This window comes from Phytophthora sojae, assembly GCF_000149755.1.
Source record: "Phytophthora sojae unplaced genomic scaffold PHYSOscaffold_12, whole genome shotgun sequence".
NCBI lineage: Eukaryota > Oomycota > Peronosporomycetes > Peronosporales > Peronosporaceae > Phytophthora > Phytophthora sojae.
In genome coordinates, this window is record NW_009258126.1 from 1,523,493 (window position 1) to 1,540,157 (window position 16,665).

General features: G+C 57.2%; 5 protein-coding genes across 5 annotated transcripts; 1 reads left to right on the plus strand and 4 right to left on the minus strand.

Moving 5' to 3' along the window:
- Window positions 1-891: 891 nt before the first annotated feature.
- Window positions 892-2,448, minus strand: PHYSODRAFT_253939 (hypothetical protein; the record flags this gene model as incomplete). The annotated part of the gene is made up of 2 exons (XM_009538927.1): window positions 892-1,507; window positions 1,529-2,448. 2 exons carry the CDS (start codon window positions 2,446-2,448, stop codon window positions 892-894), a joined length of 1,536 nt encoding a protein of 511 aa, XP_009537222.1.
- Window positions 2,449-2,767: 319 nt separating this feature from the next.
- On the plus strand, window positions 2,768-12,306 carry PHYSODRAFT_528003 (hypothetical protein; the record flags this gene model as incomplete). Its single annotated transcript, XM_009538928.1, has 2 exons — window positions 2,768-3,529; window positions 11,923-12,306. 2 exons carry the CDS (start codon window positions 2,768-2,770, stop codon window positions 12,304-12,306), a joined length of 1,146 nt encoding a protein of 381 aa, XP_009537223.1.
- A 355-nt stretch (window positions 12,307-12,661) lies between these two features.
- On the minus strand, window positions 12,662-13,309 carry PHYSODRAFT_565522 (hypothetical protein; the record flags this gene model as incomplete). The annotated part of the gene is made up of 2 exons (XM_009538929.1): window positions 12,662-13,014; window positions 13,105-13,309. 2 exons carry the CDS (start codon window positions 13,307-13,309, stop codon window positions 12,662-12,664), a joined length of 558 nt encoding a protein of 185 aa, XP_009537224.1.
- Window positions 13,310-13,549: 240 nt separating this feature from the next.
- PHYSODRAFT_340716 (hypothetical protein) lies at window positions 13,550-14,211 on the minus strand (the record flags this gene model as incomplete). Its single annotated transcript, XM_009538930.1, has 3 exons — window positions 13,550-13,579; window positions 13,647-13,979; window positions 14,071-14,211. The coding sequence occupies 3 exons, from the start codon at window positions 14,209-14,211 to the stop codon at window positions 13,550-13,552; spliced, it is 504 nt and encodes a 167-aa protein (XP_009537225.1).
- A 599-nt stretch (window positions 14,212-14,810) lies between these two features.
- PHYSODRAFT_348260 (hypothetical protein) lies at window positions 14,811-16,508 on the minus strand (the record flags this gene model as incomplete). The annotated part of the gene is made up of 1 exon (XM_009538931.1): window positions 14,811-16,508. Exon 1 carries the CDS (start codon window positions 16,326-16,328, stop codon window positions 14,811-14,813), a length of 1,518 nt encoding a protein of 505 aa, XP_009537226.1. The 5' UTR covers window positions 16,329-16,508.
- Window positions 16,509-16,665: the final 157 nt, after the last annotated feature.

Sequence of the window (16,665 nt, forward strand, 5' to 3'; positions counted from 1 at the left end):
TTGCTGCGGGATTCTCGTCATCTGGTCGAGCGTCAACTGGTGAAGGCTCAAGATCGTCATGAAAAACGGTTGGGGGACCGTGTAGCCGTGGAGTACGAGGTTGGAGACCCGGTGTGGGTGTATCAACTGTTCCGGAAGAAGCGAGGGGAGGCTCGGACGAAGAAGCTAGCGTTCGCGTGGCACGGTCCTTACCGAGTTGTGGCGAAAGTGGGCGATAATGCGTACCGGATTGACATCCCGTCGCATCCTGACAAGGTGGTCACGGTCAATGTGAACCATTTGAAGAAGTTTCGTGGCAAGTGGACACGGCCGTACATGGATGACGTGCCGGACGGTGTCGAAAACGGTGAAGGAGACGCGGATGTAGGACCTCTAGAGGAGTCCGATCTCCCAGCGTCAAGTTTCACGGAACGGCTGACCGTTGGCAGGGAGACACGGTCCTCACTGGTGTCGACTCGCCGTTGTTAGCAGTGTGTGGGAAACGAACGGTGGACCGTTCTGTGGAGTACCTGGTGTTGGTTGCGAATTATGAAACGTTTTGGGTGCCTCGGGCAGAGTTGATGCCTGAGTATGAGCCCCTAGTGACGGCTTTTGAACAAGCCCAGAGGAAGAAGTTGCGGCTGCCCGAGTTGCGTCGAAGCTCGCGGCTGGCCGATGCCAACGAAGAAGTGGAGGATGATGACCTGCTGATGGCGTAGCACGGTCAACCGTGGGAGCGTTTGTGTTTTGGAGAAACGGTCGTGGAGTGATGTTATGAACGGTGGAACTACAAGACTCAAGAACGGAACGAGTGGAAAACGGTTTGCATGTTGTTATTGAGATTAATTGGAGGGACGCACGGAGTAATACGGAAAGAATGAACGGTCAGGAGCGTCCCTGATTCACGGAGAACTACTTGGAGCTCGAAGCGTCGGAGCTCTTCTTCTTGGAGTTGCCCTTGGCCGACGAGTCGCCCTTGTCGTCGCCAGAGCTGCTCTTCTTGTCGTCCTCGGGAGCGTCGTGGGTGTCCGAGCCGCGGCCGCCTTCGTCGTCTTCGGCTTGGTCGTCTTGATCGGCGTCGTCCTGCTCTTGGTCGTCGGGCTCGTCTTCCTGCGTGGGGCTCGACGTGGACGGCTTGTCCTCGGACTCGTCGTCTTCGACGTCTTCGAGCTCCTCGTCGACGGGCGGTGACGGCGGCTGCACGGTGTACGTGTCGTCGTCATCGGCGTAGTCCGAGTCGTTGTCGCCCTGCTCCTTGCGCTGGAACGGCTTCAAGTCCATGACGACCCTGTACGTGCCCTCCTTGAGCTGCTTGGCGATCTTGACCTGGAGCGCGCAGATCCGGCTGTTCGTCAGCAGCGTCTTCCAGATGCCGCTGCTCTTACTGCCGATCCAGGCCGCGTTGGGAGACTTGCGGCCCGCGTCGAGCGCGATGCGAGCCAGAGCTTCGTCGCTGAGTCGAAGGTGCGGGGGACGAGTCGGGTCCAAAGCGTCCGTCTGCTCCAGCAGCTCACGGATGCTCTGGTAACTGTCTTCGTCGACGCGTCACGGATCCAGGATGCGAGCCATCAGGCTGTCGTAGCGGGAACGGTCGTGGCGCCACAGCGTGACGAGGTCCGTCGCCGAGCTGGCCTTGCCCTTGGCCGACACGGAACGCTTGGCGGCCTTGCCTCCGAGCCACATGAGATTGTCGTGAACGGTGTTCTCGAAGCGGTCGACGAAGCCGTACCAGCCGAAGAGGCAGACGTTCGCACTCACCAGCACGAGGTGGCCTTGGTTCGCGTTGAGCTTGTCGCGGCGGCGAGCGCCCGAGTTGTCCGTTGGCGCGTACAGCGCGCAGTCGAAGAACGTGTCACGGTGGCACATGTAGTAGCGCCAGTGCATCAGGCGGAGCTCCAGAAACTCTTCCGGGTCGTACCAGGCGCGCTGCCCGGCCCAGGGGTACGCTGCTCGCGGCGGGGTCTTGCCCTGCTTGGCGGCGGCCTTGACCAGCTTCTCGACGTCTCGCTGAACGTCGCGGGGGCAGGTGTCTGGCAAGTCGAACAGGTACTGCTGGGTGCGCGAGCTCTTGCGCTGCTTCTTGGCGGCGGGGGCCTTCTGGTCATCAGTGCTTGAAGCGGCCAGACGCTTGGTCGCGGGTGCAGGATCAGCTTGAGCAGCGAAGAGGTCGTGCGCGGGCGCGGGCTCCGTGTCCATCGTAGTGGGCGCTGGCAACAGCACCACCGTGCGCGCGAGCTCCGCGGGCAACAGCGTGTCTTCGGCCAGCACGGCCACGGCCACATCGTCGAGGGCAGTGACGCCAAGCAAGTCGCCGTTGACGAAGATGGAGCTGCGCAGCCGGGGGTAGAAGTCGACTTGCGTGCGCAGTCGCGCGTCGGCCTCGGCGCTGGCGCCGCGCGTCTTGCGGTCCAAGCGCGAGCGCAGTCGTCGGATGATGACGGCCTTGTTCTCGTCGCGAGACTTGGCCATGGTGGTGGGGTTCTTGGGTGTCTTGCTCTTGTCTCGGCGAAAGCTGAAATGAGGACAAGAAGCCAATGAGCGTGAGCTACTGATGGACAACGACTTGACCGTTGGAAGTTGAAGGTCTGTGATTTCCTTTCGGGGAAGGGAGAGAAGCGGTTGCCGAGCGACACGGTCGTGTCAAACACGGTGAATTGACGAAATGTAACGGTGGGTTGCTGGATCTACCGAAGTGCTGAGTGCGACGGCTGTAGACCTCGCAAGTAAGCAGGAACGGTGGACTCATGCTGCTCCAAGGGCTGCATTTTATCTTTCGCACGGTGGCGAGATGGAGACGAGTATTGAAGTGATCGAGTGGTGCTTTTGGAGTTCGTTGGTGCTGTGGCGCGTCGCGCTCACGGTGCTGTGCAAATATTGGTGGGTGACCGTTTTGTTGGTCGTTGGCGCGATTGGCGGAGTGGTGACGAGGCCGCTGTGGAGTATCGCGGGTCGACGGCTCGGCGCAGTCTTCGCCTTCGTCTACAAGTGGTCTACGCTGGCGCGGATGTACCTGAGGCGCTACCGTCGCTTTGTGAACGGTCCGGCCGTGCAAGGTCGGCAGGCTGCGGAACGGAGATGGAAAGCGTTTGAAGCAATCTGGGCCACGCCCATGATCGTGTTGGAGGCTCGTGAAGAGCACACCGAAGGCCTCGGCAGGCTGCTACACAAGTGGTTGGAGGCGTATCACGCGTTGTGGTGCGTCTTCTTGCCTGACGTATTGGAGCTCAGCTGCAAGTCGACGGCCAAGTATTGGAAAGGGTCCAAGGTCGAGTGCAGACGGACGGTCGACCGTGCGAACTGTGTGTGTCGTGGGTTCTGGGCGTTCGCGTCGCTGCTGGCTTACGCCCTCTTCTACACAGTTGTGTTCGTGTACGACTTCGTGGAGCGAGTGTGCCAAGGAACGGTGGGCGTAGCAGTGCTCCTGCTGACGCTGAACTACATGTTGGCTGAGGGAGGTCTAGTCGTCGGCGACGGACTCGTGCCCGACGAGACGGTAGTGCGGTGGAGTTGTTATGTGGTGGCGACCTGCGTGGCCAGCCACTTGTGTGGTGTGGTAATTCCACTAAAATCCTCCTCTACCAAAAGGTATTAGAGACACCAACAACACGCTAACCCGCAAAGGTAAGCGCTTATTGGATCAAAACCTGAGACCAGGAACGATCCCTTACACCGGGTCGGTTGCAAGCGCCTCTGGGCACCTTAGGTTGTCTTCGGTCAACCCAAAAACCTGTACCACTAGCCACGAGCTAAGGCTAGGATACTATGTAGCGCTTTCGCGCAACCCCACTGCAGTCCCTCAGAAAGGAAGGGTACCGGCGTGTTAGGCCTTATACAGGGGGACCAAGGTAAAACCTCGGTAGATAGACTAATACACTCAGAGATACTCTAATCCCACAAATATATACCGAACGATACTCTAATACCGTTCCTGCCTCTCCGGCCACGCCAACTCTTGGTGCTGCCAAGGAAACTCTCGGTCAATGCACGATAAGCTCCCCGACAGGCATCCACACGCAGCCGAGCGTGTCCAGGCACTACGATAAGCTAGCTACACTTACCGAAGTCGGACTTGACCCTTGTTGGCTTTGGGGGAAGACTGTCTTTTTATTACTGAGTTTTCTGAGGCCTTGGGGACCTCGTTCTGATCATCCTATGATGAGTCCTATGTCCCTATACAAATATCTAGTGTGAACGACCGCAGTGAGGCGATCCCGGACACATCAAATGACGACCGCGGCTACACTAATAAGTGCGGCCGAAGTACGTAACTAAATGCATCTGTACCAAAACGTAGGCACCATGAAGCCTCGGTCGGGGTTGTATTAGGACCCGACGAGGCTCCGGCCACTAACCGTCACTCTAACGAGGATAATGTCGTCAGCTTAACCAAAGCAGCCACTTCCATCTCGCACTTGGCTGCTCCTTGATTGTACCTTGATTCTTGGGCGACGGGCAATCGCTTCGGTAATCTCCACTTTCCGATTCCACAACTGCCCCCGCCTGGACACGAGCCTCCGCAACAGGTGAGCGTCTAGGCGCCTCCCGTCCGTAAACTTCATGGTTCATTCATCGCTCTTTCGCCTGACCGCTGCGACCGCCGCTCTCCTGGACCTTCAGTGTTCTGGTCCGGTACGCTCGACGTTCTTGCTGCTCTTCGCCATCCGTTGAATCCTCGTTAATGACGCCAGCTTGCTCTCCGGTATCCCAGGGTGCTGCCAATGTAGTCACCGACACTTTGCAACGCTGGCTAGGGCCGCTAGACCTTTCATTACCCACCGGCGCTCCTGTTGACGCTGATAATACGGTACCGGCACAAACGGCACCTGTGACCGCGTCTCCAGTACCTTCCGTCGCTGCTGAAGCGTCGGTCGACACACCACAAGGTTCGTCCGGTGATATTGCATCTTCTGCTGGCACCAACGAGAGTTTGATGACGCTTGGAGCCGCTACGGGGCGCGCAGTAGGAATCCTGCCAGATCCATTCCGGGTGTCGTATGATCCGACGTTGGTCGTTTCATCGACATCAAGCTGACGGCTGCTCTTCGCATCGTGATTCCTTTCTCTTCAGCTTCACTGGCGGCTTCTCTAGCGAGTAAACTTAATCGGAACGACGTACTGTAGCCGGCCACACTCTAAGCGGAAGCCCATCCATGGTCACATCACCGGAATTCCGGTGGTCGTATGGTCCGACGTTGGTCGCTTGATCGACATCCCGCTGACTGCCCCTGGCCTGCCTTGGTTCAGTCTCCTCGGCAGCATTGGCGTCTGCTTTTGATAGTGCTGCATCACCTGGGGCTCAAACTGAGCAACATGCCCTGCCACACTTCTGGCCGCAATGCAAAACAACCGGAGTTCCGGTGGTCGTATGGTCCGACGTTCCATCGACAGGCTGCGGACCGCCACTCGACACACCTCGGTCGCATACTTCTCGACATCACCGGCATCGGTAGTAGCTAGTTCTGTGTCGTCCGAGGGTTCAACGTCAAGTGCAGTAGTCAGGGAACGTGCCATGACTCGTCCTGCCTCACACCATCCCTACGTCGTAACTTCGGTGGTCGTAAAGGAAGCAGGAATGGTTGCCCCAGCCTGAAGGTCACGAATCGCTGCATCGCCAACGTCGGTCACACCTTGACTTGCTTCGTTATCACTCGGAGATAGTGTAGCTGTGTAGACCGTGACTTCGCTGCCTTCTTTCCACAGTTCCATCCGGACTTTCCGGTGGTCGTAACCAAATCGGGCTTAGTTGCCTCTGTCTGGGCTCGGGAACCACCGCATCAGAAACATCGGTGGCGCCTTCAGCTTTTTCGTTGTTGGCGTAGGTAACCGTCATCATGTTGACCGTGGTTCGTGGTGCTCTTACAGCAAATACTCGGTGGTCGTAACGTAAAGTCTGGATGCCTCAGCCTCCACCCGACGACTCGCCGTGTTGCAATCGTGTCGCACCAAGTCTCGTTGAGGGTTCCCACAGTTTTCGCGCAGGCTACAGCAGGTACCGCTGTCTTGAACGAGAATTACATGTCGGTCGTAGCTGTCCCAGATCCGCTCGTATCTCCTCTTCGTCATCAAATCCATACATCGTCGCAAGCCGAGGTCCGGCGCACGGGCGCGAACTTCTTCCAGGCGTCCGAAGCCTCGGTCACCCTCCCTTGAGCTTCATCCTTCTTCGTTTCATCTGCTGAGGTGCTGACCGAGGCATTCGGACATGGCACTCCATCGTGACTCGTTCACATCACATGTAATATGCAAATTCCAGTAATTTCCTACGTCTGTCACTGCGAGCAGGATAGCCCTCGCAGGCAGTTCAATCATCATCTCCAGTAGCTTCTTTCGTCTGTCGTCGTGAGCTGGGTTACCCTCGCGGACAGGTCAATCGTCGTTCGAGTATGGAACCAGCCATCCTCAACAATTTGAACCATGTGCGAACCCGTCATGTGAGTTCGTCACTTATGCATGCCACCACCCAAATTGAGTAGGCGCTCGTCTGCAATCATGGCATCATCTCAGGTATGTTCCGCTTCCAAACCTCGGTCGGCCCTCCACCGAGGATCAGCACTCTTGTCTTGTTTTACCTCGTTCCATGTAGGGCCAAATCCGAGTTGTAGGTATCAGTCGAGGTGTCGGTAGAAGCGCCTGCGCATACTCGATGAGACTAATCTCGTTCAAGGTGGGCTCAGAAACGTCGTTCGCGGTGGCATCATCTTCAATGGACCCCTCTGCAGCCATTGCATGCATGGCCGAGATATAGGTCGTCTCCAGTAGTCGCTCAGGGTCGTCAATCGAATCGTCGCCAAAGTCCTGGAAATCAGTGTCAGCTTCAGCTCGACCAAGGCTTGGTGCAGCGGCTCCTGTCGGTAGGACATCCGATGCCGCTGGTTCCGCCTCTGCAACCTCGTCATGGGCGTCCTCCGAATCATCGTTCGTCACACTACCGCCTTCACGCATCTTATCACTGGCTTCCAACGCCTCGGCTGAGACGTCCACCGCTCCCTGGTCGGTGTCATCCTCACCATCATTCAGCCTCGCGGACGTGCAAGTCGGTTGGTATAGCGGCGACTCTCCATGCGCTTCCGCGACATCCAGGGTGACGGATTCGTCATCCGAGCTTTCGTTCGGCACACTGGCACGTGCTCCCCCACCTGCACCGGCTTGAGCAACGCCGACCGAGCCTTCACGGACCCTGGAGGCGTCGCCATATCCATGTACGTGTGGTGACGAGTACTCACCACCCATCGGTGCTAGTTGGCGGCCTCTCGGCCAGTTCGGTGCATCCGGCGGACTTGTCAGGATCTTCCGCGGCATTGGGTAAGTTCTGCGCTCGACCGCAGGTGGCTGTTCCGCCAACCACTGCTCGTAGATACGACGCTCTCGTTCTAGCAGAGTCTCATCACGACTCGTTGAGTAGGCTAGTACCTGCCACTCCTTGTACTTGTTGGAGTCCAACCTTGCGTAACCGGTCTCACGCGGTAGTTCGCCATGCGGCACCCAGAGCACCACCGAGTCGTGCTTGGCGCGCCGTGCCGCCTTGGCGGTTATATTGGTGAGTCGTACCCACGTCGGCTGCCCCCGGCGAAGCCTCGTTACGGTCGGCACAAGCTTGTCCGTGCGCCGTACCCACACATCGTACTCCGAACGAGAGAGCCGCTGGCGCGGCAGTCGAACTCTCGCCCCTCGCGACCGGGGACGTATAAATCCTCGGTCGGCCCACTCGAAGGCTGCGTGCCGTAAGGTTCGTCATCCCCAACACTCTGTGACTTCAGCAGTGGTACCATGACCTCGTCTGGAATGCGTGCGGTGCCATGGAACAGATTCAGCCGGATTCCAGCCGGGATCATAAAGTCCATCCCAAGGACCACATCCACTCCGGCACTGTGGTCCATTATCCACATTTCAAATTCGTAGACCTGCTCCCACCCGAGGGTGATCTTGACGAGCGTCCGTCGCCGGGTCTCCATCACCCCTGGGTTGATGCCGCGGACTTCGAGACTTCGTCCGTGGTCCCGGCCTTCTCGCACACGTAGCCGCTTGGCGAAGCTGGCAGAAATCACGCTAACATTCGCTCCAGTGTCAAGGAGTATCCTCGTTCGCGCGTCGTCCACTGCGCCATTGACCAAAGCCATCATTCGCTTCCTTTTGTCGTATCGTTGGGACGACCACCACCCCAGTCTCTCACCGGGCAATAATTTCACCGCCCGAACGAGGTTCATCATCATCATCTTCATCAATACCAATCGCAACGAGACTTGCGTCCCGGTTCTCTCCATTATCTGTCGGTTTCACACGTTCATTGTTCTTCAGGTCGTCAGGCCGTTTGCTTTCGCCTGTGAACGCGAACAGATAGACCACATCAACAGCAGGCTCAGCTAACTGTGGCAGCCCGATTGAGACAAACCCAGTTTCAGTTGGCGGGCTGCCTAGTTTAAATGGCTTCCATACACCAGGCTTTGCAGCTCTGGCGACAGATCCTTCTTGTCGACCTTGGACTTCAGGAGCTTGGTGAGCTCGTGGAGTGCTTCACACTTCCCAGCGTCGTGCACCTGTTTGCACAGTTTGCACCGCCGGTAGCAGAAGTGCACCGAGTGGGACGGGCTTCCACACGCGGCACACGGCCCATACTGGCGTCGACCATCTCGTTCACGGTTGGACGGGCCTCCTCCGTTCCTGAAGCGTCGGTTATCAGACCGAGCGAGCGTTCCTTCGGCTGCGGCCCTGCGCTCAGCATCGTTAGCAGCAGCGACATGTCCGGTAGACCCATCCGAGTCGTAATCAGCGTCTGAATCCTCGTCCGAGCGTTGGTCGTCCGAGTATTGGGACTCATCCTCGAAGTAATCCTCGTTCGCCTCAGCATCACGTCGGGGGGCGTATGGAGCCTCGTTGCGTGCACCGACCGAGCCTCCGACGTTCCATTCCGCCATCACATCAGCCAGCGCGTCAACCAAAGTGACTCGGGACTGGTACGGTGATCCATCGCGTCGGTCACGGCGACGGTCGTCTTCGCTGCGGTCGTCTTCACTGCGGTCGTTGCGGCGGTCGTTGTCACGGCGACGTCGTTCGCGGCGGTCTTCGTCGTGGTAGCGTCGTTCGCGGCGGTAGCCACCACGAGAATCCTCGTTCGACCTCGCATCGCGTCGACGTCCATCATCTTGACTCCGAGAGCGGCGGAACGACGATTCTCGGTTCGATTTTCGGTCACGGTGACGCAGGATGTCGTTGATCATATCTTCGAGGTCATGGATGCTCTTGAACCGGACGTGGTACAGACGGTCTTCTAAGTTTCGGTCGTCACACGTGACCAAGAAGTGGTCCACGTGGTCCTTCGCGTCACGACCACCGTTTTCAAATTGCACACCGGCGTTGCGAACGTAGCCGTTGAGCCGGTTGAGGTAGTCACAAACGTGTTCCTTGTCTTCCCGCTTGGCCGAGTAGTACCGAGCCTTCGCAGACTGGGAAAACTTCGAGCAATAGTACTTGATGAACGCCTCGCTCAGCAACTTCCACGTGCGTCTTGTCTTGCGTGGGAGCTGGCGACACCAGTGCAGGGCTCCATCCCTGAGCTTAAGTTCGAACGGCATACACCACTCGTTGGGTGGTGCATGCGTTCCCTTCATCTCATAGATGAACGTTCGGAGCCACTGCATGGAGTGCTCGCTCTTGTCGCGCGTTCCGTAGAACGGCTTGATGTTGGCGAGAGGCAAATGCGTAGCTATCTCGAGCTTTGGGGTTGAGCTCTGGTTGTCGGTCGCGCTTAGCTCGCGCACCTGACGTGCCCATTCGCTCGGTAGGTCCCCTTCGTAGTAGTCGGGCCCGAGGTCGTCGTCGCTATCCGACGAATCATCTTGGAGGTCGTAACGTCGGCCGGACCGACGGCCGGTCGCTCCGCGCGTGCCAGGCGTGGCGAATGAAGCCTCGTTCTCCCTAGCCAGACGTTCACTACGGTCCGTAGATCGTGGAGTTACCATCTGCGAGTCTTGCATGTACGGCGAGGCTTCGCCCTTGGTTGCAAAGACACCGTCATCAGTGGCTCCCTTCCGAGGGGTCGCTGGTAGCGGGACCGTCGACGGGTCTACTGCCTCCGAGGTCGAACGAAGCATCGTTGGGCCTCGCGAACTGACGTCCGTCACTTCAAAGGCATTACGCATCTTCTTCCTCCACTTGGTTAACGCCGTGGCAGCGGCGGTCGGCGTCCAACTCGCGAGCGCAGCCTCCGTGGGGAGGATCTGGGGTTCGCACCCCATAGCTCGCAGGAGGTCCACAGTATTCTGCGCAACGTGCCGAGTGCTCGCTGAGTTGATCGGCGTAGCCAACGCCCCTCCGAGGTCCATCCAGATGGCCTGGCGGACTTGCTTCGGGGAGAACAACTGCATCCATTCGCCCTTGGTCTTCATCAGGTCTAGGCACCGGCCTAGGACCTTGTTGGCCGCCGGAGTATCCCCGTTGAGGGGAGGCCGAGTGCCAACCGGCTTGGAGGTTGCCCCTCCTACCGTCACCGAGGGTTTGAAGTCCTCGGTGGCGCCGTCATCCCCGTCGTAGGCGGGCTCGGGGCCCGGCATGTCCTTGAACGTGTCGGAGAGGTCGCGGGTAATCGACCTTGATCCTCCACTGCGACCTGCCGACACAACCGCAGCTTCCGAAGTCTCGGATATCGCTGTCCGGACATCCCAGTCATCATCTTCGTCATTTTCTTTGGCGTCCGAGGAATCAATCGCCGTGTCGTAGCTCACCGAACGCTCGTCAATCGACTCCATCCGATCCGTCGTAGGGGTCGAGAATGAGCTTCCGGAGCGCACCGAAGTCTCGTTGCGCGTTCCACTCGACTTGGCCGGCGTTGCTGGTACCGCTGACTTGACTCCCTTCGCCATCTTCTCTCTTCTTCTTCTTCTTCTTCGCTTCTCTTCTTCTTCTCCTCTTTGCTCGTTGGGGTAAGACCTACAACAATCCAGACACACAGAAGGTCGCACCAATCCCGGGTCGCGGCACCAGTTGTGGTGTGGTAATTCCACTAAAATCCTCCTCTACCAAAAGGTATTAGAGACACCAACAACACGCTAACCCGCAAAGGTAAGCGCTTATTGGATCAAAACCTGAAGTCCAGGAACGATCCCTTACACCGGGTCGGTTGCAAGCGCCTCTGGGCACCTTAGGTTGTCTTCGGTCAACCCAAAAACCTGTACCACTAGCCACGAGCTAAGGCTAGGATACTATGTAGCGCTTTCGCGCAACCCCACTGCAGTCCCTCAGAAAGGAAGGGTACCGGCGTGTTAGGCCTTATACAGGGGGACCAAGGTAAAACCTCGGTAGATAGACTAATACACTCAGAGATACTCTAATCCCACAAATATATACCGAACGATACTCTAATACCGTTCCTGCCTCTCCGGCCACGCCAACTCTTGGTGCTGCCAAGGAAACTCTCGGTCAATGCACGATAAGCTCCCCGACAGGCATCCACACGCAGCCGAGCGTGTCCAGGCACTACGATAAGCTAGCTACACTTACCGAAGTCGGACTTGACCCTTGTTGGCTTTGGGGGAAGACTGTCTTTTTATTACTGAGTTTTCTGAGGCCTTGGGGACCTCGTTCTGATCATCCTATGATGAGTCCTATGTCCCTATACAAATATCTAGTGTGAACGACCGCAGTGAGGCGATCCCGGACACATCAAATGACGACCGCGGCTACACTAATAAGTGCGGCCGAAGTACGTAACTAAATGCATCTGTACCAAAACGTAGGCACCATGAAGCCTCGGTCGGGGTTGTATTAGGACCCGACGAGGCTCCGGCCACTAACCGTCACTCTAACGAGGATAATGTCGTCAGCTTAACCAAAGCAGCCACTTCCATCTCGCACTTGGCTGCTCCTTGATTGTACCTTGATTCTTGGGCGACGGGCAATCGCTTCGGTAATCTCAACTTTCCGATACCACACTTGCTGAAATGGTATGAGGCGACTTCGGGTGGGCGTTCGCCCTTGAAGATGGCCGAGGACCGCTACTCGCAATGGCAGCAAGACTTGGAAGAGCTGGAGCAAGCTGAGCGCTTGAGCGAAGCGTTCTGGCGTGCAGACGGCTGCGTAGGCGATACGAAACCCGTGAGGACGCTCGGTGGGTTGCGCGCCGAACAGCGAGAGCTGCGTGCCAAGATGCAAGCCGACAAGCTGGAAGCTGCTCGACGAGGACGTCGAGTTTCAGTCGGGGAGGATGTCCCTAGTAGGAACGGTCACCACCGTTCCTACTACACGGACGACCGTTCGACCTGCTATCGACTTCTGGAGGATCAGCTGTTGGACGATGCGGTGAGCGGGCAGTCATCCATTTCGGAGGGGCGCTGACTGGTGACGCGTCGGTTAGGTGGCGCGCTCGGCTGCGATGGAAGCAGTGACGCGAGGGATGGGTGAGCAGTGACGCGAAGGGCAGGACGGAGGTCACGAGCACCGCGTGGCTCAGGACGTGAGCTGTGAGGTGAGCCAAGGACGAAGGGGTGAGACGAGAGCCAGGTGAGCCGGTGACGTGTTGAAGTCGGCACGTGAGCCGACAGAGAGCCGAAAGAAGAAGGAAGCACGAGCTGTCAGGCTCCGTGCGCGGTAAGGAAGTAGGGTCAGTCGTGAATCTGCACTGGAGAGAACAAGTTGATTGCTTTTGCATATTGACTCTGTTTCTCGCTATTTGTGCCACTGCCTAACCGTTTTAGCTTCCATACAACCCATCCAGGGCACTCGCGACAAACGGATCAGGTCTCTCCTGCACGAGGCAAGGAAAACGCTGCATGTCAAGCGTGATGGCCAGGATTTTACGAAAGAGAAGAACGTAAGAACTGGATACGCCTTCTTTCTGTACTTCTCCAAGGCTAAATTGCGCTAGTTGATTCGTCACTGCCCCCATTTTAATTATCAACTCCCAGTCAGCGTCGGCGATATTCACCCAAGTAGCTTGTTCCGTGGACGTAGCCGTATCGAAATACTTAGCGAAAGCAAAGTAGTTGTAGACACTGCGTCGCAACAGAGTGACGGCATATCCAACCCTCGTCTTGGCGTCGATGGCTACATTTACCGGGGGAAGATTGTACAGCTCTTTAAGCTGCATCAACTTCTGCAGTCGCATTGGAGTGTTGAAAAATGTGGCCAAATCACGCAGCATCTTCACTACGCGAAGTCCTTCCTCAAATTTACCACCAGGTGGCACAGTGCACGCGCCATCTTGGCGCGTATTCTCCTTTAGACCGAGCCCATACAGCAGACAGAGACAGTCGACCTGATCTGTGTTTTCAAAGTGGTCGGATACATTTCGAGCGCTTCCGGTTGTGTCGCTGACAGTAAAGCGCGCATACGAGTTCATATCAAACCCGTATCGTGTGTTGACTTCAAGTTTCACCAGGTCAGCAACCGACTTCGTCGCGTGACCACTTGGATTTGGAGCTGCCAGCAAAAAAAGTGACCAATCTCCACTTAGAGTCGATAAACATTGCTGTAACTCCGACGACATTGACGGTTGATGCGTTGGTCCACAAATCGTGCAGCATGGCGAGAAACGGTAGTCGAAGTGCAAGTTCGAACTCACTTTGCAAATACTTCGATGCTAAATCGACGAAGGATTGAAAATCTGCATCTGCGAAACCATAAAAGGTTTCCCGTGCTGGAAGCGAAAGGCTTGGCTGAAGAGATAGCCGTCTGACTAAATTGAGTAGCTCTCCATTTTCCAGTGTCGTATGTGGGAGACCCGACGACAACAGCCAGCGCGTGGCCATAATGCGAATCTGGTCGTCACTCACAATCATGGTCTCCTCAATAGTGCGCTGTTTCTTTGGTTTGGCGGCAGCGGATTCGGCGGTCGAGACTGCAGCGTCGTGGGCTTGAATTTTTTTCATCTTTGCCTTTTGTTTTGCTTTGGCTGCCTTCAGCGAGAAGGGATGGTCTTCGTGCTCGCGAAGCATGTGCAATGCTGCGTTGGACGAGTTGGCTTGTCGTTGAAGACATGACTGCCACGACATCGCTGTTGTGTCCTTCGTCTTGAGATCTTCAGCACACACGAGGCAGATGCCGCTTGGGATGGTGCAAGTTTGGCTGGAGCGCTTTCAGCTGGTGAATGAAGTGCCACACAGCCGTGAACTCATTCTGACACTCGTGCTGGATGCTGGTGGGGATGCCGTACTTGTCGACGAGGCCCGAATCCTCGCCCGTAGAGCTGGTAGAGGCATCCATGTGCGCAGAAGCGCCGCCAGGAGCGATGCCGTCGCTCATGGGAGACTTACCGAATGGAGAGCCAATGTGAAGAGTCGCAGCAGTGGTTTCGGTCGTGTATGCACCAATTTAAGACTCTTAGCTCTACCATGGGACGTTGCTGCTTTGTGTGTCAGTATTAACCCTTTCGCGCTAGTAATATAGCATGCGGCGGTAGGAATACTGATAATACACCGGCGCAGCACTACAGTAGTTCAGAGGCTCAGTATTAATATTGTAGGAGTATTACCACCTAATGCGAAGCCCTGGTCAGGAAGCAGGCACAGGCTGGAATGGCCCACTGTGTCGTTGCTGCCATCGTGTCGTGGTATCCCTCGGGTGCCTTCGAAACTCGCGACTTGACAAATAACTTCGGAGTGGCAGCAGGCTGGTGATAAGTTTATCGCCAATGTCACTGATGCTTGGATCTCCGATGGCGAACAACTTGTCCTTGCTTGGCGCTCGCATACACGGGTGGCTCGGTTCAAGCAACTAATCATCATTGAGGACTTTTCTCTCGAGCGTTCCGCGATACGTGCAAGGTACTTCTAGCGACGATGGTCTCGTGAATTGGATCGTGTGCAGACTTGATATATATACTCTTACTCTTTAGCAACACCCTACAGGTTGAGCTGTTCCAGTACCTCCGTCATTGTATCCTCATGCCCAATATTGCCGAGGTGCTCACACACTGCGACCCACGCAGTGAAGAGAGCTTTGGCCGCGTCGTCCTCGCACTTGTAGCCCATGGAGTAGCAGAAGGAGTCCACTGACGTGACGTTGAGAATGGCTGAAGGACTCAAGTGCGGATTCGGGTTGTACACGTGCAGACTCGTGACTGTGAGCTTGGCCTTGCTCTCGCTCTTGGACGAGAGCGAGAACTCCTTGGCGTACGGATAACGCCCCAGGTTGGAGATGTTTGCGTCTGCCGCCTGCGACTGGTGGACGTTGAGCGCTTCAGCGAACGAGGGATCCATCTTGTTGTTGAACCGCCGGTCGAGGACGATCGGCACGGCTGCCATCTGCATAGTCTGATCCAGGTTCCCGTCGATCTCCTTCTTCGCCTGGCGCGCGAGGTCCCAGAACTTCGTCTTCTTCATATTGACCCCCGATTTGGAGAGCCACTCGAGCAGCGCGAACCCTACGTACGCCCCGACATGGTCCTCCTCTGCAGGTTCAGGCACGCGCCGGCGCATATTGTAGTCCAGCCCGGCTGTGATCTTGAACGGCTCGTCCGGCTTGAAGCTCGGTTGGTTTTGAGCTGCGTGGTAGAACGCGAGGAGGGTAGCGCACACTACCGCGCCACCGAATGTGACGCCTTCGTTCCTGCATTTCGCCAGCCCTTCGCGCATGCAGTTCGGATCTCCCTGCGCGAAGGAGGCCGAGGTCGGGTTCGAGACAGGAGGCACCGCGAAGTCTTGCTGGTCGTCGCGAATCGGTAGAACGGGGTGGAACTTCTTCATCTCGCTGCGGTAGATCGCCTTGCCGAAGGTCGAGATGACGCCCTTCATCAGTCCCTTGGACAGGAACTTCTTGGACATCCACATGTCGTAGAACGAGGGGTGCAGTGGGTATTCTACCTCGTGGCTCCTGCGTAGAGCGTTTTCGTCCGAAGCCAGTAGTGCGACCTGCTCGAGGATGCAGTTGAGCACGATAATACCCGAGAGCCCGTCCGACATGTAGTGATCCGAGAAGAGCATGAGCCGCGCCTGCTCCGCCTTCTCGTCCACCCACGCCGTGAGGTAGAACGGGAAGTTGGTGTACCGGTTGAAGCCGATGTTGCACTGGTCGGCCGCGTACTGCTGCCACTCGTCGAACGTGGGCTTGGCGTCGTCGCTGGACTGGGAGAACCGCCGCACCCGCAGCAGCCCCATCGTCGAGATGTCGCTGATGGCCACGGGCTCCTGGATCTCGGCCGTGAACTCGTCGGCCCGCACCTGCAGCGCGCGCATCCGCGGGTGCTTGTTGAACGTCCGCATGAGCGCCAGCGGCAGGAGCTGGGCCAGCGTGCGCGCGTCGCCCTCCACGAACATCGAGTGGGCGATCGTCACGGAGACGCCGTCCACCATCGTGACGGTGCGCTCCAGGCCGCGGAGCTTCACGTGTCGAGGGCCGCTCACGTCGAAGCTCTTCGCCATTGTCTGTGCCGTGCCGGTGCGTGTGGTAGGCTGCGAGCCTGGGAATGGAGCTATGGGAACGAGGTACAGTAAGCTTCTCTCGTGCGAGTAAACGCCGTGGTCAGCGTTGCTTGCGCCCGTGAGCCGCGTTGCTGGATGTGCTGCGCTCAGGGAGGGAGTAATCACGAGGCCGCGCTTTGTGCCCCGAGTTTGACTTGACGTGTGCTCAATCGATTTGAGCGTCGACCGACCCGAGACTTGTTAGTCGACGACGGGTATTCGTCCATGTGAAGTGAACTCCGCTGGGCTGCCGGCGCGCTGCCGCTCACACACACAGGGTGAAGTTTTGGCAGCTACC